The 24,913-nt window shown below is 46.0% G+C and overlaps 1 protein-coding gene across 2 annotated transcripts in view; it reads right to left on the bottom strand.

Moving 5' to 3' along the window:
- Positions 1-24,623, bottom strand: part of dsd (attractin-like protein dsd) — a 123,564-nt gene extending 98,941 nt beyond the window's left edge. Inside the window, exons 1-5 of one of the 2 annotated variants that reach the window (XM_075676488.1) lie at positions 24,338-24,623; positions 21,041-21,241; positions 15,609-15,734; positions 14,496-14,671; positions 13,057-13,216 (exon numbers count right to left, since the gene is read on the bottom strand). In XM_075676488.1, coding sequence (XP_075532603.1) covers positions 13,057-13,216; positions 14,496-14,671; positions 15,609-15,734; positions 21,041-21,241; positions 24,338-24,591 — 917 coding nt within the window. In that variant the 5' untranslated portion in view covers positions 24,592-24,623. Of the gene's footprint in view, positions 1-13,056; positions 13,217-14,495; positions 14,672-15,608; positions 15,735-18,801; positions 18,920-21,040; positions 21,242-24,337 lie in introns of those variants that run through there. The other variant, XM_075676489.1, reaches the window with a different exon arrangement.
- Positions 24,624-24,913: the final 290 nt, after the last annotated feature.

Below are 24,913 nucleotides of genomic sequence, written 5' to 3'. Positions count from 1 at the left end.
AACGGTTATTCTTGCCGTGCAGATTCCAGTCGGCATAATGAGGTGTCCTCCAGCAGTTCGAATTTGAGGGCCTTCCCATGCAGTTTTAACTTTCTTCAACTGGGCGGCGATGTGTCCACTCATTACGGAGTAATCGGCCCCTGTGTCCACTAAGGCGGTAACTGCATGGCCGTCGAGAAGCACGTCGAGGTCGGTGGTTCTTTGCCTGGCGTTGCAGTTAGGTCTTGGCGTCGGATCACGGCTGCGTCGTGTTGAACTCAAGCTGGAACGTCGCGTCGTCGTGTCGTCTTTCGTCGTCGTATTCTTTGCTTCCAGACTTCGTCGGCTCGGTGGCGTGTCGTTATGTCGTCGAGGTAGTTTTTTCGGTGTCTTCGTCAGCGGCGGAGGATCTTCGTCAGTTCGACGAACAGCAACCGCACCTCCATCGGTTGCTGCTTTTAGTTTTCCGGATATGGGCTCGCTGACCGGCCCAAGGCTGGGCCAGTGTATGGTTGGGGCTGCGGCAACAGGTACCGGCCTGGTGATGGCGAACGCAACGGTCGTCGAGAGCTCCACTGAGTAGCGGCGAGGTAGTCGGCGATATCGCGAGGGCGTTCACCTTGCTGCGGGTGCGGAGCATTGACGGCGAAACCTCGCAGTCCCATCTCCTGGTATGGGCATCGTCAGTAGACGTGACCCGCTTCTCCGCAGTGGTAGCAGAGCGGGCGGTGGTCAGGAGTGCACCAAACGTCTGTCTTCCCCGGGTAGCTGCGCTGGGCGACGGGTGGGCGTGCTGCCGGTGGCGGCGGCGGTGGTCGACGGAATTGCGGCGTTACGGGGCCCTGGCACGGTCGTGGAGGGGGACCTTGACGGCGGGCGACGGCGGCGTAGCTCATCGCTTGCGGCTGAGGCTGCGTTGGTTCAGGGGCTACTCCGAGTTGTTGTTGGAGCTGGTCATGTATGGCATCAGCAATCGAAGCCACTTGAGGCTGTGATGATGGGAACAGCTTCTGTAGCTCCTCCCGCACGACTGCTCGTATAGTCTCGCGTAGGTCGTCGGTGGCCAGTGACTGAACTCCGGCGTAGTTTGTCGAGTTCGTGCGGCGGTCGAATTGCCGGTTTCGCATCTTGAGTGTCTTCTCGATGCTGGTGGCCTCGCGAAGAAACTCGTCGACGGTCTTCGGTGGGCTTCGTACCATTCCGGCAAAAAGTTCCTCCTTCACACCACGCATGAGTAGGCGGACTTTCTTCTCCTCGGGCATTTCAGAGTCGGCGTGGCAAAATAGACGGCTCATTTCCTCTGTGAAGATCGCGGTTGTCTCATTAGGTAGCTGCACCCGGGCTTCTAACAGCGCTTGGGCTCGTTCTTGGCGTACGACGCTTGCGAATGTCTGCAGGAAGCCGCTTCGGAACAGCTCCCAGGTCGTTAAGGCGGCTTCTCGGTTCTCGAACCACGTCCTGGCAGCGTCTTCCAATGCGAAGAAGACATGTCGCAGTTTTTCATCGCTGTTCCAGTTGTTAAAAGCAGCGACCCACTCGTATGTCTCAAGCCAGCTTTCTGGGTCCTCGAACGTTGAACCGCGGAACGTCGGAGGCTCCCTGGGCTGCTGCAGCACGATGGGGGATGCTGGGGCTGCCATTGGAGTGGACTTGGTGGTGATCTTCCTGGTCTCAGGCAAAAGTCTGTGCTCCGGGGGCAGTTGTTGAAGACAGCGGCTTGCTCGATGGTCCGGGACTACGTTGGTGTTGTCTTTGTGGTCCGGGCTTGGATCACGGCTTGTCGGGGGCGTCCGGTACATGAACGAAAAGCACCTCCACCAGATGTCACGTGGTGGTGACGATAAGAGCACAGTAGCAATACTGTGAAAGACAAAACGTACTTTTATTGGGTGAACCTGTGCCCACAAAAACAGGCTACACTTATAGCACAACGATAGTGGCGAACACGGTCGGCGATCGGCGAAAATCTGATCAGCGGGTCAAGCGCGTCGGCTTTCATAGATCAGTCGTCGAATGTTCCATATTAACTGCTGGGACCCGCATGTCTTCCACAAAGTTCTACACTATTCGCGTCGTGCATACATTCAATCAGATTACACAAGTTGCGGTGAAAGACAGTGGACGGAACCATCGATAACATTCCAGAAACTTCTTTTACGTGCAGGCGCGTTCTGCGCTGTGCGATAACATTTGTTAGGCGGCGAAACGTGATCACCCGATAAAGATAAGTACACATGTCAATATGAACTAACTGACCCTCATCAAGATCTTACTAAGGTAATGAGAAGGCGACGACTAGACATTTTTTCAAACAACTTGCCGAGGCAACTTGTTAGCACTATCGGATGATAGCTCGTTACTGAGGTGAGATCCTTGCCCTGTTTTGACACAAGAATGACAATGGCTTCTTTCCATGAGGATGGAAGATGCCCAGCTACCCAGAGAGTATTAAAGAGTATGAGTAGTGTGATCTGTGTGTCTTTGTGAAGGTGTTTAAACATGTCATACACAACCCTGTCGGGACCTAGAGCAGAATTCTGACACGCGTTTAAGGAAGTTTTCAGTTAAGCAATGCAGAAAGGCTGGTTAAAAGGTCTGTTTGAGCTATGTTTACGGATGAGTGGCTTCCGTTTCTCCGTTTCTTTGTATTTCAGGAAAGACAAGGAATAGTGCCTAGAACTAGAAATGCACTCAAAGTGCTCACCAAGAACCTCGGCTTGGTCCTTCAGACTGTTTCCTTGTTCGTTTAGCAAGGGCAACGGATGGATTTGCTGCCCCTTCAATCTTCTCAGCCCGTCCCATACTTTCACCTCCCGTGTGTACGAATTAATGCCGGAAAGAAACCTCTCCCAGCTTGCCCTCTTTGCTTGCCTTTGCGTGATGATGATGATGATGTGTGGTGTTTTATGGCACAAGGGTCAGGTTTGGCCAAAGAGTGCCATGACAAGTGGTAATGTTCATGATGTATTACGGATGACTTGCACAATGAATTCCTCATGGTAGATGTGACATGGCTGTAAAAGGGTCTAAAAGCTGTCGCTGTAAGTGGCGTAGAATATATAGGTGCTAAAATAATGACGCTGACTAGGTAGTGATGTGGGCTATGGCAATGGGCTTTCGTTAAAAACACGATGCAAAAACATATAACAGTGACACCAGAGTTCCAAGAGAGCCCTTGAATGCAGGCCTGTTAGTCATGTGCTAAAAGTTGCCTGGCCAAATGATTTTCAGGGTGTTGGTTTCGGCTAAGAAATCTAAAACTATTTGCAGATTAAAAAAAGGTTCATCGCTAAGAAAAAATGCAGGGTGAAGAGGTATATTTTCGCGATATGCAGAAGGGAAATACTTTTTCCTCTCTGTTTCTATTGCATGCAGGGCACTGAATAAGAACATGGAGGACTGTAAGACTATTGCCGCACTTTATACAAGTTGGAGGATCGCCCCCAGTCAAGAGATAAGAGTGAGTACCATATGTGTGGCCTATCTTTAATTGGCAAAGAAGTACTTCCTTGTACCGTGTTGTTTTCCCACTTATCCAGTTCCCAGTTTTGGTTTTATTATGTGAAGTTTATTCATTGCTTGTGTATCCCGCTCCCCTTGCCAATGATTCCTCAAGTTAAGGCGTAAGAAAGGCTTTAGGTCTGTGGCAGGGATGGGAATATTTCCACCTGTGTCGCTAAAAGTTGCTGACGTAGCGCTTTCATCAGCAGCTTCATTCCCTTTTATACCTTTGTGACCAGGTACCCAGCATATTACAATCACTTGATTGTACACATATAGGGAGCACAACAGACTGTACAGCTCACTAAAAACTAAGTTCTTATATTTTCTTGGACTAAGTAGGGCTCTGACTACACTTAATGAATCTGTAAACACAATCGCACTAGCAAGGTTTGTGAGCCTTATGTTTTGAATAGCCGATAGCACAGCATAGGCTTCCGCTGTAAAGATACTTGTGTGTGGATTTAGTGCCCCGGATACTGAAAATGAAGGTCCCAGAGCTGCGTAGGAAACTCCATTAGAGGACTTGGAAGTGTCTGTATAGTATTCTGTACAGAAGTACTTCTCCTGAAGTTCACGAAAATGGAATTGTATATGGTGCTTGTCGTGCCCGCTTATATATTTCTATGAAAGATGTCGCATTCAATGGTCTGCCATTCCCACGGTGAGGGCAGGCGAGTGGGTGCCATTAGGACATTCTCTGGGACTAAAACACCTGTTTCTTCTGCCAGTGCTATCAAACGAAGGTTCAACGGAGCCCTAATAGCTGGGCGGTTACAAAATAGCCTGGCAGTAGACACGTCACGGATAGATGAGTGACATGGATGCTGCATGTTTGATTTAACCTTGAGTGCATAGGAAAAACTTAAATACATCCTTTGGAGATGTAATGACCATTCATTACACTCCACATACAGGCTTTCTACGAGACTTGTCCTAAAAGCACCTGTAGCCAGGCGTATATCCAAGTGGTGAATGGGATCTAGCATCTTCAAAGCACTAGGTGCAGCAGAGCTATATACCATAGCTCCATAGTTGAGGCGGGACAGTATAAGGCTTTTGTAGAGGCTCAAAAGGCACCTCCTGTCAATTCCCCAAGATGAAAGGGACAATATTTTCAGCAACTTCATTGTCTTCAGACATCTCGCTTTCAGATACCTAAGGTGAGGGACAAATGTTAGTTTTGAGTCTAAGATGATTCATAAAATTTTATGTTCATGGCTGACAGATAGCCGCTGTCCATTAAGATAGATAGCAGGGTCAAGTAATATACCTCTCTTTTTGGAGAATAGAACGCATGTGCTTTTTTGGGGGTTTAACTTAAATCCATTCTCGTCAGCCCATTTAGACATTTTATTAGGCCAAGCTGTACATGTCACTCAGGTAGAAATATTGCATGATTTAAATCCTATCTGTACGTCATCCACATATACTGAATAAAACATTGTTCGCGGTGTGACCCTACCATAGGGAATTCATTTTTACAATGAATATGGTGCAGCTCGGCACACCACCTTGTAGTACACCTGTTTCCTGCGTAAATTGACGAGATAACACATTAACAACCCTGAAACGGAACGTACGATTAGAGAGGTAGCTTTGAATCACGTTCAAGAGGTTACCTCTTACACCCATACCAGCCAGATCACAAAGAATTCTAAAACGCCAAGTTGTGTCGCATGCCTTCTCCATATCTAAAAATACCGATCATAATAACTGCTTGTGCATGAAGCTTGCCTTCGCGTCCTCCTTCCCCGACATTTATTCTGTTTGAATGCACTAAGTTTTTCCACATTAGAATATCGACGACGAATGCCCCATGCTTTTGTTTTGTTTCTTTCACGCCTGCATACAGGCCAGCATACCTACGCCAGCACAGCTGCCGTGACCGACCAACGACTGGCGCGGCTGGAGGAACTGATCACCACGTCCTTCCGCACCATACAAAAGTGTTTCAAATTCATTGAACACACCCTCATGCCCATAATGCGCAACCCCATCTTTTCAGCAGAATTCGCCAACCACCCATACCTCCAAGAACAGATGCAAGCCCCACCCTTGCCACAACTATGTCCCAACCCCAACCCGCAATAGGATCATTACTGGGCTTTACGGTCTGGCAGTGGAACTGCCACAGTTACAACAACAAGAAAGCAGTGCTGCAACAACATATTACCACAGTAAACAAGAAACTCGACATTATCCTGCTGCAAGAAACGGCAACGGTGACCCCCACCCTCCCTGGATATCGCGCTCACATTTGCCAAGCGGAGGGACGGAGCGTCTGCACGTTCATCCACAAAGGGCTCACGTTCATCGAGCACCAACTCAAACACGGCCCCAGCAGGGTGGAATATGCCCTCACCGAAATCATCCCAAGCAAACAACGGAAAGGCAGCCTGTTCATTGCCAACATCTACAGTAACCCCAAGCACCAAACACAGAAATTCAAGACCCTACTACACACAGCCAGCACCCAAGCCAGAGACAACGCGTTGCTCATCGGAGGGGACTTCAACGCCGCCCATCAAGCATGGGGTTACGTGAAGGACACGGCCAAGGGACGGGACTTATTGCAGGATACGCTGGACCACAACTGTGTCCTAATCACGGACCCCACGCATCCTACCCGCATCGGCAACTCCGTAGCACGAGACACCACACCAGACCTTACATTCATCAAAAAGACCACACGGGCACAACACGGGCGTCGACCTGGGCAGTGACCACTACATCCTCGAAATTACAATACCCAACCAATTACGGAGCAATACCATTATACACAAGTGGAAGGACTGGGACAAATTCCGTAAGGGGCGCCTCACCACAGCACAAGACATCACAGAGATCGAAACCTGGACGGCGGAGCTCCGCAATGCAGTGCGCTCAGCCACAAAGACCATAGAAACAGATGAGGACGTCATCATCATGGACAGCCGCCTGGCCCATCTGATCGAGGCCGAACGTTCGATACAGGTGCGTTGGAAGCGGCACCAGTTTAATCGCAAATTGAGGAAGAAGGTGGCTGACTTAAACAGGGCCATTGAACACCATTGCATGCTCCTGCGCCGTCAGCAGTGGAACGAAATCTGCAACCGAGCTGATAGGGAACTGCATCGCAGTTGTACATGGAATCTATTTTGGCACCTCCTAGACTAAACAAAGACCAAGTCATACCAACGCGACCGCCTGGCCTGCCTCATGCACACCATCACACAACAACAAGGAAAAGACGCTGTTATCAGGAGCCTGGAAGCCAAGTGTCTGCCAGACACGCCAACGGAAACCCACCCGCCGTACGGGGGGCTGCCCAACACGTGGCTCAACCGAGACATTACTATATCAGAGGTACGGGTAGCGCTGCACGAGCTCAACACCCGCTCAGCAGCCGGCCCCGATCTTGTTACCAACAAGATGCTACGCAACCTGGACGATGCTTCGATAGAGGCCCTGACCCGTTACTTCAATGAATGCTGGCATTCGGGCAAGCTCCCCCGACAGTGGAAAACAGTAAGAACGATCCTGATTCCAAAACCGGGCAAACTACTGGACATCGGCAACCTGCATCCCATCTCACTGACGTCCTGCGTGGACAAGGTGCTGGAGCACATGGTCGCCAACCGGTGGCAGTAATACCTAGAGAAGGAAGGCCTCTATCCTGACACGATGATCAGCTTCCGGCACAGACTCAGCACACAAGCTGCCATGTTACAACTCAAACAAGAAATCATCGACAACAAGACACAAGACAGCAAAGTAATTCTGGGTCTCTATTTACAATGTGCATTCGACAAAGTCAAACACTCAGCCATATTAGCACAAGTATCAAGACTCAACATGGGGGTAACGAGCTACAATTATATTCAAGACTTCTTGACCAACCGCACGGTAGAACTGCACGCCGGAGACCTCAAGCTCCCCGAACACAAGCTTGGCAGTACGGGTACTCCGCAGGGTTCAGTCATCTCGCCGTTGCTCTTTAACCTCGTCATGATCGGGGTAGCGAGGGCAGTAGCGGGGACCGGCGTCCGGCATACGATCTACGCCGATGACATTACCCTGTGGGCGGCCGGTGGCACCGACGCCTGCATCAAGCAACAGCTGCAAGCGGCGGTTACCGCCATCGAGCAGCACCTTGACGGCACAGGCCTAATGTGCTCGCTCACCAAATCCGAGCTGTTCGTCCTCACACCGCTTCGACCGGGACCAAAGCGCGCTCCCCTTCGGGAGTGTGACCACATCAAGATTGTGACTGCATCAGGGCAACGCATCCCCGAAGTTCCCAAGATCAGGTTCCTGGGCCTATTGCTCAACAAGAGCAGCCGCAACGATGAGACCATCAACAAGCTTACCACCAAGGCAATGGACGCCATCCGGCTCATACACCAAGTCTCTACACGACGGGCGGGCATGCGTGCATGCGTGAAGACAGTCTCGTGCGCCTTGTCCGGTCGTTCGTGATCAGTCACATCGGCTACGTTGCAGCCTACCTCAACTGGCACGTCACTGACAGGTCCAAGATCAACACGCTGATCAGACGGGCTTACAAGACGGCGCTTGGTTTAATGGATACCACGAGTACGGCTCGGCTCTTGCAGCTCGGCGTCCATAACACCCTAGAAGAAATAGCCGAGGCGCAGCTAACCGCGCAATTCGAGCGCCTCTCTACCACCAAGACAGGCCGCAGTATACTAACGTCCCTGGGTTACAACCCCCAAGCTCCCAGCCAGCAACCATGCGAGATCACAGATGAGGCGCAGGCCCACATTTACGTGGACCCCATCCCGAAGAACATGCACCCAGAGTACAACCAAGAATGGCGGCAGGCACGGGCCAAGGCTCTCACCGAACAACACGCCCAAGACCCGCACGTCCAGTATGTGGACGCAGCGGAATACAAGCAGGAAGGCTTCGTGGTAGTGGTCATTGCGGCGGCTACCGGCACCAAGACAACGGCAGCGAGCGTGCGGTGCACGAACGCCACAGACGCTGAGGAGGTTGCCATCGCTCTGGCGATCACCGAGGCTGAGTGTCGCACCGTGCTCAGCAACTCGAGGAATGCCGTGCGCCACTTTGCCAAGGGGCGAATATGCACGCCAGCGGCCGCCATCATCGGCAAGCTCCAACTTCAAGACCACGGCAGCACCGTCCGTATCAAGTGGTTCCCGGCGCACGCCGGCGAGTGTGCATCCTCACCGAACCACAACGAGACGGCCCATTCGGCGGCGCGAGCGCTTACCTTCCGCGCCCCCGAGAGTGACCGTTCCGTGTGGTGGTTTGAAATTAAGGACAGATTGACGAGTTATGCCGAAGTAACCAAGTGTTACCGCTTAGCTCGACGGACAATGCCGCCTCCCCACCTGGCACTCAGTCAGGACGAGTCCGTATTCCTAAGGCAAATACAGACCGCGTCACTCCTCGCCCCTGCAATGCTGCACGTGCTTCACCCAGAGCTCTATCCGAGTGGGCTGTGCGATGTTTGTGCAGCGGGTCCGGCGGACCAATGGAACATCATGTGGGACTGTGCCAGGTTCCCAACGGCAGCTACCTCCAGGACTTACCCGCCCGAACTTCAAGGTGCACTGCAGTCTGCAGACAAGGACTCACAACTATGGGCCGTCCAGCAGGCCCGGGGTGCGCTCGAAAAGCACAAGCCTCATGACCCACTACAAACAGGCCCAACTGGGGTAGTGCAGAGTAGGGTATAACCCCGGGTCGACGCTTGGCCAGTGTTACGACGCATTAGACCGTCGTTTGCCAGCACTTTATTAAAGTTATCCCTATTCTATCCTAGTGTTTGTAGGTTTCAGATGAGTCTCTTGAACACACAGCAACTTTGGATTGTGTTTGTATAGCAGTTCTGTAATGTCATCGAGGTTACGAAGAAGTCCTCAGACATTCCATTTTAGTATTTGTGTATCCGTTATGATAAATGTGTTTTGTGCTGTTTGTTTAAGAGAGGAAGCTTAGCTCATGGGCCCTTTCCAGGCGTCGTGACACAAGGTCTGTCTTTTCTGGAGCGATCGCGAGAGTCTCGCCGCTACTTAGGCGCTGGCGGTACCATCTGGTTGGTTGTTGTGTCCATCGCCTCTTGTGAGGCCATAGACACATACTCTTTTGAGCGCTGCGTTTGACGTGAAGGCCTCGACACATCGGACGAGACCTTTGAGGCCACTGGCCTGGAGGTCAGGTCAACGGGCCCTTCTGCTAGGGTGGCGGAACAACGCTGGCTGTAGCCACATGGGGGGTGGATGGCGTCACCGCCGGCTGAGTGAGTGTGGGCCGGACAGCCACCAGAAGCCGTTGTATCGCTATCCCCTGATGCATCACATCGGCAAAGCTATTCTTGGGCAGATAGGATAGCTGCCTGCCTGCCTCCTTGAAAGTTACGTTTTCCTTTACTTTAACTGTTGCTATTTCCTTTTCTTTTTTCCATGATGGGCACGACCGCAATTATGCGGCATACCCCCCATCACATTTTACACAGTGGAGAGAGTTTTCACAAGATTCAGAGGTGTGTTCATGGGCACTGCATTTTGCACAAGTTTGGTGGCCTCCGCAGCTCTGTGAACTGCAGCCAAAACACTGGCATTTGAAAACATCTGAGGAGATTTGGCACATATGGCCTAACACGGAGCTTGATGTACTCGGCCTCGATAGACTCTGGAAGAAGACTTGAACCGAATATAACTATCAGGTGCTTGGTCTGGATTTCCTTGCGGTCACGCCTCATCTTAATTCTTTTAATGCTGACGACGTTCTGCTCACTGAAGCCCTCCAGGAGTTCAGCTTCAGTTAGCTCCAACAGATCATCATCTGAGACAATTCCACAGGTGGTATTCATAGTACAGTGTGGGGTTACTGTTACTTGGGCATCCCCATACGACACTAGATTGGGCAGTTTTTCATACTGTTTTTGGTCGCGGAGCTCCAAGAGGAGGTCCCCGCTTGCTGTGGTTGTGATCGGCCATTCGCCCTGTGACACCCCTCGGTCACGGCTCGCACGATTATGGTGAAAGGGCCGACGGCCTCGTCGGGATGGTTCTCAACACGGATGAGTTATGGCCAGCGCGGGAGTGCCTCGTTCATGAAAGGTTTCAGCGATTAGCAGTGATATGGCTGTCACCTATCAGCAGCACAAACTGGCGTGTCCAAGCCAGAGATGCGCTCAGTATGATCCGCTCAGTATGACCCGCTCAGTATGACCCGCTCAGTATGACCTTCTCAGTGTACGATCAGCATCAGCGAAAAGGGCAACCTACCTCCGGATTGGTGGGACCTGATGTCATCAACCCCCTGGCACCAGATTGGAGGAAGTGACTAAACAAAGATCACACACGCCTTAAAAGGAGCTACGGACGACGGAAGTGATGGGCGACTACCACTTTATCAACTTTTCTGTATTTCTTTGCATTTCTCTGTTTTACTTTGCATTTTCTTGTACTTATGTAAATATATACGTGTTTGTCCAACGTCCTGAATATTGGACCCAGCCTCACGTTCACCTCACTCCTCCACGAGAAAAGTGGATCCCATGTCTTCGGTGCCCGAGTCGTGACACCATCCTAAATGCTTTATAACCTGCACCAAAAACTTCGGTAAGAGACTTCGAAACAAGGAACGGTGAAATTGTTCACACTGGTTTGTCTGGTTTTTCAGAATGAATGACATAAAAACAGGGGAAAGATTCTTTTTGGCAACCAAAAAAATGGAAGACTTCATCAGAGTGCCCTCTTTTCTGAGAGCGATCAGGGAGTGGGGGGAAGGAACTAGCCATAGATGAATGTAGTTTTCAGCAGTAACGCCAGCCACCCAGCATGGAGCCCTACACGGGGGCACTGCATGGCCTGTAAAAACAGGTCCTTCAAATGCCAGCTGTGCGTTACCACTATAACCAAATATGAAATAACCTAGGTTGGCTATTCACACAAGGTTAACCCGTGCTGCCTGGAAAAATTGGATGTAAGGGGAAGCCAAGAGAAGACAGGAAAGATGGAAAGTGAGAGAAAGACGAAGGTTGCAGGGAAAGAGAGACAGGAAAAGGCAACTACCAATTTCCCCCGGGGTGGGTCAGCCAAGGGGTGCTGTCTACATGAAGCCGAGGCCAAAGGGGTGTGTTGCCTCCACCGAGGGGCCTTAAAGGTCCTAACACTCAGCATCGGCTCAACCCCCAGGATCCCCTTTTCCCAGGACACAGCTAAGCCACGCACAGTTAAACACGGGAGGGTCCAACCCTCATGTGCTCGAGTACGTGGTGTCGCAACACACCAAACACCTGCTGACGCAGACACCCCTGCGGGGCAGCTGGCCAAGTGGCGTCCCAAGACACACAAGACACACCTCCACATTTCACAGGCTTTTAAAGCATTACGATTACTAATCCAGGACTTCATTCAACTGTGACATGAATGACAATTTGTTGCAGTGTTTGTGCGACATAAGTTAGGTTCATGCGTTCACTGCTTTGATTCTGGACAAATCGTTACAAGTATGATTGCCAATGTCACAGCATACTCCGCATGTTAATTCACACATGTCAAGTAAGCAATGTGGGCTTGCTTGAAGCATCAGTCATTTTCCTTATGAAAGTAAAAAAAATGTACTGTGTAATGAAGGGTTATCATGGCTTTCTTCATCTAATGTGATGGCCCTTCGAAGTTAAAGGTACCTCAGCACTGTATGGACACTGGAGGCCTCATATGCTTGTATGCTAACAGCATTGCATCAGTTATGGTTACTTGGCTCCCATGGCCATCTAAATATTAAAACACGTAAAATTATTTGTGCAGCTAAAATTCAAGATCAATGTATTGAACTTTATGATTTAGCTAAAGTTCAGATCTGCACATACGAATTTCTTAAAGCAAACCTTTCTGGCACATGGAAATTGTGCCAAAAGCAAGTTTTTAGAGGCCTAGCCATTCGACCTCAACTTCATAGCTGCACTTTGTAAGAGCGATAAACAAGTCAAGAAAGCGCCCCCCCAATTAATGAGTGGTATGCTTAGGCCATGAAGTATTTGAGCAAAAGAAGTCAGAGCCAACTGTTGAACAACGGGACTTCTTATTCATGATGGCAATAGCAACTTTCCTTGGCCTATAAAAGGTTACTAAAAAAATATACAGCAATGAGCAGCTAAGTTACCTATACAGCCTGAACTGAGAGCAGGTGACAGCAGCTAATCGCAAGAAAATTTTTATTCCTACTTTCTCCAAGACCTTTTCTTGCTTCTAGGTGACATGTGATTACACAAATGAAAGCATGCTAAGTTGCTGGTGCTCAAGGCACTGCCTATGCGATTACTCCAAAAGTATGTTGCACTAAGCCACTAGGCTTCCTTCAATATTTTACAACCTCAAGTGTGACCACACCTCACCTAGTATTTCACAGCTTCATTTGAAGCTGTCATATACTAGGCAACAACAGCTACACTAAAGAAAAAATTTATATTTTTTAAGTATTGCTTCTGGGTGACATGCAGTCGCACAAAGTCTGTAACCCTCTCCCAAAGTCAAGATTTCCTGGTAACACTATCACAAAGAACACTGAACAAGTAGAAAAGTGCACAGGGCCTACTTGGCAATCTGCTGGTCCAGTTCTGTGAGGCTTTCACCACCAAGGACCCACATGGCATCACCTAAGACAAGCGCCTGGTGCATAGCCCGGCCACGCACCCAACCAGTAGCAGACTGAGCTTCATACAGTGGAGCACCCTCAGCAATGCTGCAGTCTTCACCTGTGCAAAGAAAGAATTTGTTTCCCACTAAATACCCACATATACCAAATGTGTAAGGCAAGCATTACAGACTCTACACCAGGCATTTCATTGCCAATGCAAAAAATGCTGCTAACGAGGTCTTCCATTATAAACGACTTCACTAAGGATGAAAAAAACTGCCAATTTGTCAAAAGATGTGTTGTTTCTCTAACTCAATAATTTAATTTTGACTGCCACCACCAACTAGCAGCGTGTCAACTGAAATGGTTCTGTACAAATGGTCACAAATATGGCTGCCAGTGTCACAGTGACACTGGCAAAGCCTTCACAGAGGAGAACTTGTATACTCTAAACAATCAAGAAAGTAGTTTCCACACTTGCATATTACTAATTTGCATTTAAAAGATATGTCCCATTTATTACCTTCTTTAGGAAGTGCACTCATTATGAAAGATTGGATTTAATTAATAAATGCCATGTGACAGGTTGATACAAACAGGCTCAACAGTAATAAGTGTTAGTTCAATTCCTTAATAGCAGCACAAAACATCAACACATTGTCCTCTCAGTAGTAGTAGGCATAATAGGAAAAGTTGGAACAGCACTCAAGGGCCACTGAGAACAGCACATTCGAGACCAACACAAAAATATGGCAGAACATCAATAAGAGCCTTGAGGCCTTCAATAACTTACATGAATCAAGCTTGAACGGATGTTTTCTGTAAAACAGTAACTAATGACAATGCACAACTTAGGTGATAATTATATGTAATTTCAATAATTAAATTCATACTGGTATCATGAAAACAGTTATCTACATATACAAAAACACAACAGAGGTTGGCCCATACAAATGAGTAGAATAAAAGTTGACAACTCAGAAAGTCCAGTGAATCACTGACAGATTTTCTAGTGAAGTAGGATCTGAACTGTACAAGCAAAGACAACACCACAGTCAGTAGATGCTTGCCAGTCAAGAAGTTTAACTGGAAACCAGTGGGGTCTACAAAAACAAGCTGCAGCAGTTGAAAATCAGACAAGTAGTAGCCCTAACCTCATTGGAGCCTAAACATGTGGCCTTTTTTTAAGTGTAGGGCCTCTAGTAAAGCAGCATGGATTGGTCAAGCAAGCCAGGAAGTGGTCAGTACTGACAGAAAGGAAGAGCAATAGCAATGTTGGCAGAGAGAAATTGCACACGTGAAAAGAAGATACAGAAGAGAGGAGGGCCAAGAACAGAAACTTTTAAGACAGGACAGATACATAATGACATTTTTACCAACCAGGCACAATTACTCACCTTTAAAAAATGGGTCACAGATGCAACGCCTCTCCTCCTTGTCACAGGAACCATTGTTACAATCTTGGGGACACACTTGGGTGCCACAGTCACTTCCTGTCCAGCCTTGCAAGCACTGGCACACACCATCCACACAATCACCATGGGAGGAACAGTTGTGCGAGCACCCATTGACGCTGCACAAGAAAAATGCACCATACAGACACACACCATAGTCAGAAATAAGCCTTATCGATGTCCCAAACAGTATCATGCGTGTCAGTTTGCAGTTTTCGCAGTTGCAGCTGTATACCACACCTGATGCTAACCAATCTCTTTTCTTGAGACAGGACATAAATGCTAGGCTTGCACTATAAATGCAGTTACTTGCTTGCACCATGAACAGTCCTCAGTGCTACATTATCTTTTTACAACAAACCAGTGAAGATAGGCTTCCAAAAGAACAATCTACCAGTCTAGCCCACTCTAGCATTTGCTTCCAGTGTTCCTTTCAGAATATGCTACTATCCATACATTCACACAATTACTTGTCAATCACTCTGGACTCTAAATATTAGTAATACTAGTCAATAGTAAAGCTGGAAGAAAGTGTCAGTGAATTAAAAATACACTGAAGCAACAAAAAGCCAATAAAGAGATTTATAAAGCAGGGACATCATTCACATGCCAAGGAGTTCAGGAGCCATGTTATGGCAACATATTGATTGATAGGGCTCATGTCAGAACAATGAAGGACAGTACCATGGGCAATGAAAGATGCCATAGTGGATGAAGTTATGACTACCTGGAGATTGTTAATGCACTCCTCAATTTAAGCACTAAGGTATTTCTGCTTCCAAGTGGAATGCGTCCACTGTAGCCAGTGATTAAGCTCACAATCTCATGCTCAGCAGCATTACAACACCACAGCCACTACGGTGGGCATTAAGGCAACACAGAAATAGTGATACCATTAACAGTAGCGTCAAGTTCTGTCAATTGTCCATATTCATGTTACACTTTAATTTGAATGCTATGAATCAAACACACAACAAAGTGGCAAACTTGGGAACTCTGGAATCATTCTGCACTCAACACCTATTGATACAATGCAAAAGAAATTCCACGACATACCTGTAGGTTAAGTTAAATCCACTCATATTATATACGGCGTCACTGTAAAAATGAACAAAGGCACTCCCAGAATGAGTGACGATTTCTGGAAGCTTTGTAGAGCTTCCTTTTGACAAGAGGAGGCCACTGAAAACAAAAAAGAAAAGAAAAATTGCAAGTCATTTGCCATCACAAGAATTCCAACTTCCTAATTGATAAAACACGTGAAATGTGTGCCGTGTTATAAATGCACACGCATGCCACTTCAGTCTTGTGATCATTTTCCCCACAGGGAAGAGCTTAAAGTAGAGATTTTAAACACCAAGGCCACTGAAAAAAGTTCACTTTTTCTAGAGCTTGGTTTCTAAATGACAGTGTTATATTCAAGGTTTAAAGCAGTGAAAGTGGACCTAGTATTTTTCTTTCATTACCATGGTGCTCCCTCACACAATGATCCAAAAAAACAAGAATTGCAAAGACAAGGATTTTTTCACTATTTCACTTCCAGAAATCATCTTCAGCTGTCAGCAAAATGCAAGTAATTCACAGCAACATGACCCTTTTCATTTCTATAGATGTTTGCAGAAAATAGTTGTCTTCAAAAGCAGGTTTTGGGAAAGGTTCGGGAGCGGGGCTGGTTGCCAGAAGTAAGTCTCGCAGGGTTGGATCACACAATGTAACTAATATCGCCCTTGCTGTCTCCTTCCAGTCTTGCTCTTGGCTTCAGCTGTTCCAAAATTTCAAGTAGGCTTTTCTCTGGACTTTTTCATGCAGAAAACCCATTTCAATTAACAACGATTGGTAGTGCAAAGCTGCCTGTCATTCACAAAGTACTCCAAGCTATTAAATGGACTCATACCCATCACCATGCTCAACACCAATGTCCACACTTCCTCTAAAAGGAAACTGTAATCTACGAGATACATTCTTTTCTTATGATATCTGGGCCGCTATTTTGTAGCGATGCCTTATGCCTTATTCTATGCTATTCTTACCATCCACCACACACGGCCGCCTGATCCCGTTGATAATGTGGGTATACCTTCGCTCTGACCACTGGCCAAGCGCGAAAAGCCTTAAAAAGCATAGAATCGGAAAAGGCCTCGCTTCAAAATACCGGCCCTGATGATAAGCAGGCTTGTTTGGTACCACACTGCACAGGCTCTAAGGTTCTTACAGCATGAGCATGCAAGTCAGCATGCCCAGGCTGGAAGAATTTATTTTTTTTTCAGCACCATTGGTCTCTGTCAGGGTTACTATATGCCCGTAGCTGGCATGCATGTGAGAAGAATGAATTAGAGACAAGGTGTTGTTGCAACACAAAAAGTATAATGAAGAACTGGCACTTGGACACTATACATACCGGTTGTTTCAGCGAGCACGTTCAAAATTTTTTTAATGTGTGGCAGATTGCGCAATTCTAGTTCATGAGCTGGTCTACTTGAAGAGGTCTACTTGCACAAAAAATTGAAATGCATAATCAACTAATAACAAAAATTCACTAACATTTAAACTAATTACCTTATGGCCCATATTGCAATTTCAAAATTCTAGCCGTGGAGTTCACAAAGCGTATCCACTTGGAACAATTTCTCAGAATGACACCAGTTTCGAGATATTAATTCCCGAACTTTGCGGAGAAATGCACTGGCGTTCCAGTTACCCTCTTAATGGAACATCGTTTTATGCATTCAAGCACAAAAGTAACTGGAATGCCAACACATTTCTCCGCAAAGTTTGGGAATTAATATATCGAAACTGGTGCTATCTTGAGAAATAGTTCCAAGTGGATCACCTTTGTGAACTCCCCGGCTAGAATTTGTAAATTGCAATACAGGTCATTAGGTAATTAGTTAAAAACTTAATTAGTGAATTTTCTTTATTTGTAAATTATGCATTCCAATTTTTTGTGCAAGCAGTGACCGGCACTTCGAGTAGACCACCTCATGAACTAGAATTGTGCTATCTGCCAGAGGCAACCTTTAAGAATTTTTTGAAGTGTTCGTTGAAACACCCTGTACACAAAAACTGGGACATAAGTGCAAAGGATTCCAAACATAACCAAAACAGAGTAGTCTCATAGGTCGTGCCAGGGTACAGGCTGGGAACTTGCTGTGCTGGTGGTTTTCTACAGGGCACAGCTGTCACTGGCCTGGAACAGAGATGTCTGATGAGGAATGGAGCAGAAGACTGGAGCAGGAATGAAGGAGGGCAACAGGCTTGGAAGACAGCAACAGGCTTAACAGAGGACTAGCTGTCGTCTGCTCTGATGTTACACTGCTGGTGACAATCTGAGGCACTTGCTCCCCTGTAGACGAGCAGTCAGTCTAGAACAGGAAAGTCCATAGAACTTGACGCATAGCTGCAGGTTCGGCAGTGCATGTGGGCCTGGTCATGCCCACCCGGTTCAGCGGTATTCGATCAAGGTTGCTCGAGCGCTGTTCGCTCGAGCTCTTACAAGTGACCTTGCTTTTATTTCTTGCACTGCACAAATCTTTTAAGCTTCAGCTTTGTAGTCATCTTGTGCTCAACTGCTCCACAATTCTGCTTTTCTTCCTATTCTGCCACGTACTTCATCAGTCTCCAAATTCTTGCTCATGAGCGTGCATAAGTGGTTCATGGTAACATGCGAGGCCAACCCATGTTTACTGTGGTTAGTAAGCAGCTCGTGACATCTTGGCACTGTCGAGATCAAGATTAAGATCTAAGTTTAAGACCTAAATCATGTGTTAGTACCCCTTCAAGGGGTTGAGAATCTTACACTTTGCAACCAAGCAGCAAATGTCCAGTGCTCCTGTAACACTGGACATATGCTGCTATGAGTATTAACCACATTTTGAATCCTGTAACCACCTGGTGTTACAGCAACCACAAATCACTGCAACAAAACAAGGTTTAAAATTGCAACTTAGCAACTATGGTCAACATATAAAGTGCTTTCCAACTGAATAAAACAACACCTCTGTACAAAAAGTTTGTTGCAAAACATCGAATAGAAAGACTTCTTTGAGATTCCTATGCTCTTAATTATGTCAGAAAGAACAAAACCTTTTATGCCCACAAGCATAATTGTCCTGCACTTCACAGGCGGTCATCAGGACAGAAGCTGTGCAGAGCATCGCAGCAGCTACCATCAATGCGGTGAAGGAAGCATGCAAAGTGACAATTATAACAAGCTTGGATAAAGAAAATTAAGCTTTACAAATGAACCTACATTTTTTACTAGTTGGTAAAAATTGTTGAATGCCACACAAAAGGCAAAAGCATTTCCTTTGATTACTCTTTGTGAAGATAACTTCGTGAATGAATTCCCTAAGAACATTTTCAATTGCGTTCACATGGGGGAACCTGTTTTCTGAATTAGGCAAAATGCATGACCTGGAACAAATAAAAAGGGTACAAGTTTCAATCTACTGTTCCAACAGTTCTGCAGCCTCCAAAGGCTATAAAGAAACAGCTGAAAGCAAGACAGTATGACTTACTTGTATAGCAGTCATACCCCTAGCAATTATTCTCTATAATGAGCAAAAATTGAGTCACTTTTTGTTTTTGATTTTTTTTCAATGACAAATTTGTTCATAATGAATAACTACCAAAAGTTATTAAATGAAAATTTAAATATATTGAACTACTAGATATGTCTAGCAAATATTCACAAATGGTGCATTTCATTAAATGCAGGTTCGTCAGTGTGTTAGATGCAAGAACAAAAATTATGGAGTTTTACGTGCCAAAACCAAGATGTGATTACGAGGCATGCCGCAGTGAGGGACTGCAGATTAATTTTCGCCATTTGGAGATCTTTAATGTGCAGTCACTTTAAATGTAAAATACAAACTGTTAACGTTGTGAATGATGCGCACCGTAAAGAAACATCAGACACAGCAAAAAAATAATAAACACCACAGTGGATAAAAGACATTTCAGAGGTCATTCCAGGTTGTTCACATATCATTTCAACCCACAATAGATTAATAGAAAGGAGCAGATAAAAGGGCTTTACCAGACACTTATTAAGGCTGAACTAATACAAATAAATAAATTTAACAGTTACATCTGACCATGTTTTAAACCCACAACTAACCAAGGCAGAAGTTCACACAAAGATGAAGGCTTGAAGTGATTAACAGTGGTAGAACAAGGAATGTTGCAGAAGCAAACATTTCAATAAGGGGACTTGTATTCGCAAGGGCAACTGCTTGCCCTGATTAACCAGAACTACTAGTAAACAGCACAGCAAAGTCCATTTTCTCACATAACTTGCGATGCCCACCTTCCGATACCCACAAGGACTACCACCCCCACAAGTTGCTAGAGGCCATTTTGCCACTGCTACCTTGCATGCAAGCAAAAGTAAATCCCAATAAAAGCTATCTATAGGCAATATTGGCTATATTAAACTGCTATTTAGTAAGACTGTGCCAAGCGTAGCTCATTGTGTGCAGCCAGCTAGCCTGCCTGTATGTGAATTTTCAATATTCCATCTGCTTGCATATTGATGGTAGCTATCCATGGAAGTTCACTGCTAACTATGCAAGTACCAAATCTAAGTGATTCTTACTGCCAGTGTTACAGAAACAACCCCTGCTTAGCTCCAGGGAGCACCTAACACAGAAAATATGGCTAGCAAGTGACATTTGGTCAGCCAGAGTACCTTAATTAACAGCATACATTCTCATGGCAATATTCCCATAACCCAGTCCATGGCTACCCCAGTCTCAGAATTAAAAAAAAAAACTGCTACAACGATTGGTTTCCAAACAAATTAAACTGTTTACATATTAGCAATATCATAAGAAGCCAACAAACACTGACACCAGTGTTTGACACCAGTGGTGTCAATGTTTGTTGGGTTCTTATGATATGACTAATAAAAATCGGGACCCTCGATTAACCCCCTCCCCTTTCTTCTCATTTATTACACATTAGCAAGTCATTCATGCACAGCATTCATCTAAAAATCAAGTAGGCATCATTCCTCTCCCTTATTTGATGAATTGAAAGTGCAATGTATCTAAAATAATGATAACAACAAACATGTTTTAAAAATACATCCAACAATGGCCACCAAATGGTGCACATTGTGTAAACGGCTACCACTGGCATTCTGCATCCATAAAGACACCGCATAATTATTAATCTACCCAAATACAAATGACAATCCATTCACATGCTCCACATTAGAAGTCCTGCACTAAAACACACATCACAAAAGTTTGAGATAATTGCAATGTCTTTTTCTCTTTTTGTACTTGTTTATTTTTCATGTACTTTCTCACGATTGAACAAGGGTGGCTCTAACTACAGCACTACTGATTAAGGAATCACTCAGTGCAAGGAAAGTAAGTGAGGTTTTTATGAACAGGGAGGTGAGACTTCACTGCAAGAACTTGATGCTCCATACAGAAGATGCACCAGATTTTAAAACGGAACAGGTGATGATTGCTGCTTGCCTGTATGCTGCCACCATGGGAGCAAACATGGAGTCGCCATCATACACATACAGATGGTCCCAGCCACACTCAGTCTCAAAATGTGTAAACTCAAACCTAATAGTGGCATTATGGATGCCACTTTCAATGAGCCATGTACACTTCATATCCTTGCTGTAGTTTCCTATCCCATTGGTAATTACACCATTTGGCTCTGTCACTCTGAAAGACAAAGAAAGAGTTATTTTAATGCTATGCTCCTTCAACAGTCAAAACAACATAGGAAAGCATGATTGAATCTGAACTTCTGATGACAGATTATAGTAAACAATATGTCGTTAGGTCTTGATCTGTATGATACACACCCATGATTAAGAAAATAACCCCTCCTGAAGAATGCAAGGAAATTAATAGGATACACTACATGTGCAAAACAACAGGTGAAACTGTGACTCCTGCACCAGCAGGACATTGCGAGCAACTTGCTCTACAATGAAGCAACAGCCATGTGTAACATAACTTCAGTGCGTTTCTGTTGCAGCATCACCCCATGCGTGTTCCTGCTATCAACTTGTTTGACATTTTTTTTAAAAGACACACCAGTACTTAATATCTGCCCTCCGCTGCCTGTTTCCTGTATAGGTTTGTTGAGAATCCTATAATTTTGTTTCCCATTTCTCTCCTGCTACCTCTCTGTCGAATTACTTTTGCAAAATAATTTGCTTGCCAATTCTGCCATTACCGCTTAGCAAGATATTCCTTCTGATCTTCCTGCTTTTGTGGGTATCATTGGATTGTGGCACATGTAGCCAATGCGAAAGTCAGGAATTTACAAACATTTTTATTATCACTCTACTTCTACCTGCATTGCATGTTTTCTTCCACTCTCGCATGGCACACTTTGCTGTTTGCAAAATAAACCGTCACTTTGCGAGTGCTTGTTTTGTCTTTTTATCATTCTGTTACATCGCCACTCCCTTCAAGAGATGTCTTCACATGTGCCCCTGGAACTAGAAGTGAATTTCACAAGCGTTCTAGGCATCAAATTACTCCAGGAGTGGCAAATATTGCAAAAGGAAGGTTATCTGAAGCTGGATGTGTGCACAATGTAAAAGAAGCTGAGTCTCACAATGGAAGCAAAGAGATTGCACTATGTTTCCCCCAGACATGCTTAAAACCTTCATCCAAGACCATCAAGTTGATGTAAGAACATATAATCAGCACTCCTACATCAATTAATATCCTTTATTGTGTTCAAGCCATCTTAATGCATTGTTAATGCAACTATTGACTTCCGATCAGGCAATAACATTAAATGCAAACATGAAACAATGGTAACTGTGCACCAGCAGCAATCTGATAGCAGGTATGACAAGCCAAAAAATGGGGAAATGGTTGTGTGACAATGGGGGAAAAAAAGGAGTACCCAAGGAGCTCAAAAGTGACCAAGCAATTAAAACAAGACGTAATCACAAAGCAATTTGTTAAATTTGTTGATGTTTGGTTTGCATTATTTACTTTCAATAATAGCATACTGCTTTTGACTGCACGATTATGTTGTGCCGAGACCAGGGGAAAGGGGGAGGGGGTATTCTGTAAGTGTCCATCTAGTGAACATGTCCATTTCGTCTGCTGCTGAAGTTCTAATTGGCTGGGGTACGTGTGAGAAGGATACAGGTGCACCCAGCCAACCAACACTTTAGCAGCAGATGAAGTGGACACTTACAGAATAACACACCCCCACTCCCATCCAGGACTACTGAAGCAGTAGTAACATGCATAAAACAATGCTTGCAAGATGAGAGCACAACAGAGCACACAAGTGCAACTAGTACATAGCAAATGCTCCCTGCACTGTAATGGGCTTCCCACTCAACTGACAGACAGGCATGCCTCTGCTAGACAGACTTCTGGCAGCATAGGGTGCCTTTAACAACCTCTCTTACCATCTTTAAAAAATAAAAAAAACACTGGAAGCAGCAATAACAATGCAGCCAAAAGCTATTCAAATTATTCTTGCATGTTAAAGTGGTGCATTCTTCTGCAACGTATTATTGTTAGCAAGACAATTAAAACGGGCCCAACATTGGTTTCTTCACTCCTGCCTTAAAAACTAAATGTGGTGCCTGTTCCCCAAAAAATCAAGAATGATCCAAGGCCAATACTTCACAAATGTTCCAGAGGTACCCCCCCCCCCCCCAAAAAAAAAAAGATATCCCTGTTGCAGCTGTAGCTACATGATGGCAAAAACAATTACATTGCCACAACTTTCGCACATAAAAGAACATTTTTTTTTATTTTTTGCACATGCAGTAAAAAATGTTATAACGCCATGAAAGGAGCTAGAACTGGTGGCTAAAGAGTCTTTACAAACATCCTAGAATTATAAGTTACACCACAAAGCTTCCAAAGGCATTGCACCCTTTAACAGGACGTGTTGTGCTGCGTCTGGTTTTGATTCCTGTGGCTGATAATGAGTCTTTAGTTTGCTAAACTTTATCAGCACTGGTTTGAGCAATGCAATCAACTAAAACGAAACCACCATAGAAGCCAACAATATATTTAGCCCAGCAACAAACGTGCACGACGGCTCACAATTGACAAGAAACGTACTGAGCTAATTTGCAAATGAAAACGGCGCCTACAAAGGAAGGGATCGGGTCGCACCCGATCGCTGCAGGCCTACGACCACAGAAACAACGTCATCTATTCTCATTTCAGTAAGTGCGTGTTCTGTTTATCGCATTACTACTCCAAAGGTTATATTTCAATTTTACGCATGTTGCTTAGAGAGCTCAACTTTTAACATGACGGATGCTCACAAGCGCAGATCCGTTAGCATCACTCGCAGCATCCGACCGCCACCTGTTACTCGTCTCCACTGCAGTATAGGGGCTGTCAGTGGATACAAAGCTCCGACCTGCACGTGAGCCACTAGTGCAGATCGCAGATTTGGGATTACAATCAGTATGCCGCGGGCGAAACTGTGCGATGTCAGAACACACAACAGAAGCGGTTGTACTAGGTTAAGTTCTAGCTGTATCGCCAGCCCACCACACCCCGTTTTGGCTGAGAGAGCGCTCTTGTTTAACACTTAACTCGAAACTTGCACTGGCTATGTCAACGCCACGCGTACGAGCATTAAAAGCAATGCTTTGGAAGCGACTTGAAAACACCAGAAAAGAGGGCATCGGCCAAGACCACCACGAAGGCATGGCGCACGGACGACGCTTCGCACAGCACCCGGCGGTTTCCTCCTGATGGATTACCGCTTGACAGCAGCACTGCGCAAATGAACGAGCAGAAATATCGTTTTACCTCACTCGACCACCACACCGTTGACACCCAGGACCCTGCCAGCCAGGGTAACATAAACAACGTCCGTCCCCCGTGCAGTTCCCGTGCCAGCACTCAGTATCACCGCATAACGTCCTTTGGGCGTCGGAAAGCTGCCATGCGCACAGTAAAAGCACGAAGAGTATCATCAGCCAGCATCGTGGATCGAATAGATGTAGCCGTTTTCTTCTAGACTTCTTTCTAACCATACAAAAGCAGATAACAAATTCCATCATCGGAGTGCCATGTCCTCGGATATTTGGGCGGACGTCGGAAAGCACCGCCAGGGTCGCCGTTGTCGTCTGCATCAGTAGGGGTAGTTTTGGGGGCTTAAAAATTATGATTTCGCTCATTTAGCTGCAAGTTCTTAGACATTGAACGAATAAAACTTATACCGAACTAAATGTGTGCGCTGATGGCGGCTTGATACAATATTCAATGGCATAATTTCTAGAGTGGCGCCATTTTTAAAGAGAGCAGCAGCTGATGGTCGTTGTTGCCTCAAAACATGGCTCGTACTCACGAGGGGGATTGGCCACGCTGGATTAATTGCAAAGT

The sequence above is a fragment of the Dermacentor variabilis genome, unplaced genomic scaffold (assembly GCF_050947875.1).
Source record: "Dermacentor variabilis isolate Ectoservices unplaced genomic scaffold, ASM5094787v1 scaffold_12, whole genome shotgun sequence".
In the NCBI taxonomy this organism is placed as follows: domain Eukaryota; kingdom Metazoa; phylum Arthropoda; class Arachnida; order Ixodida; family Ixodidae; genus Dermacentor; species Dermacentor variabilis.
This window is presented reverse-complemented; position numbering and strand designations above follow the sequence as displayed.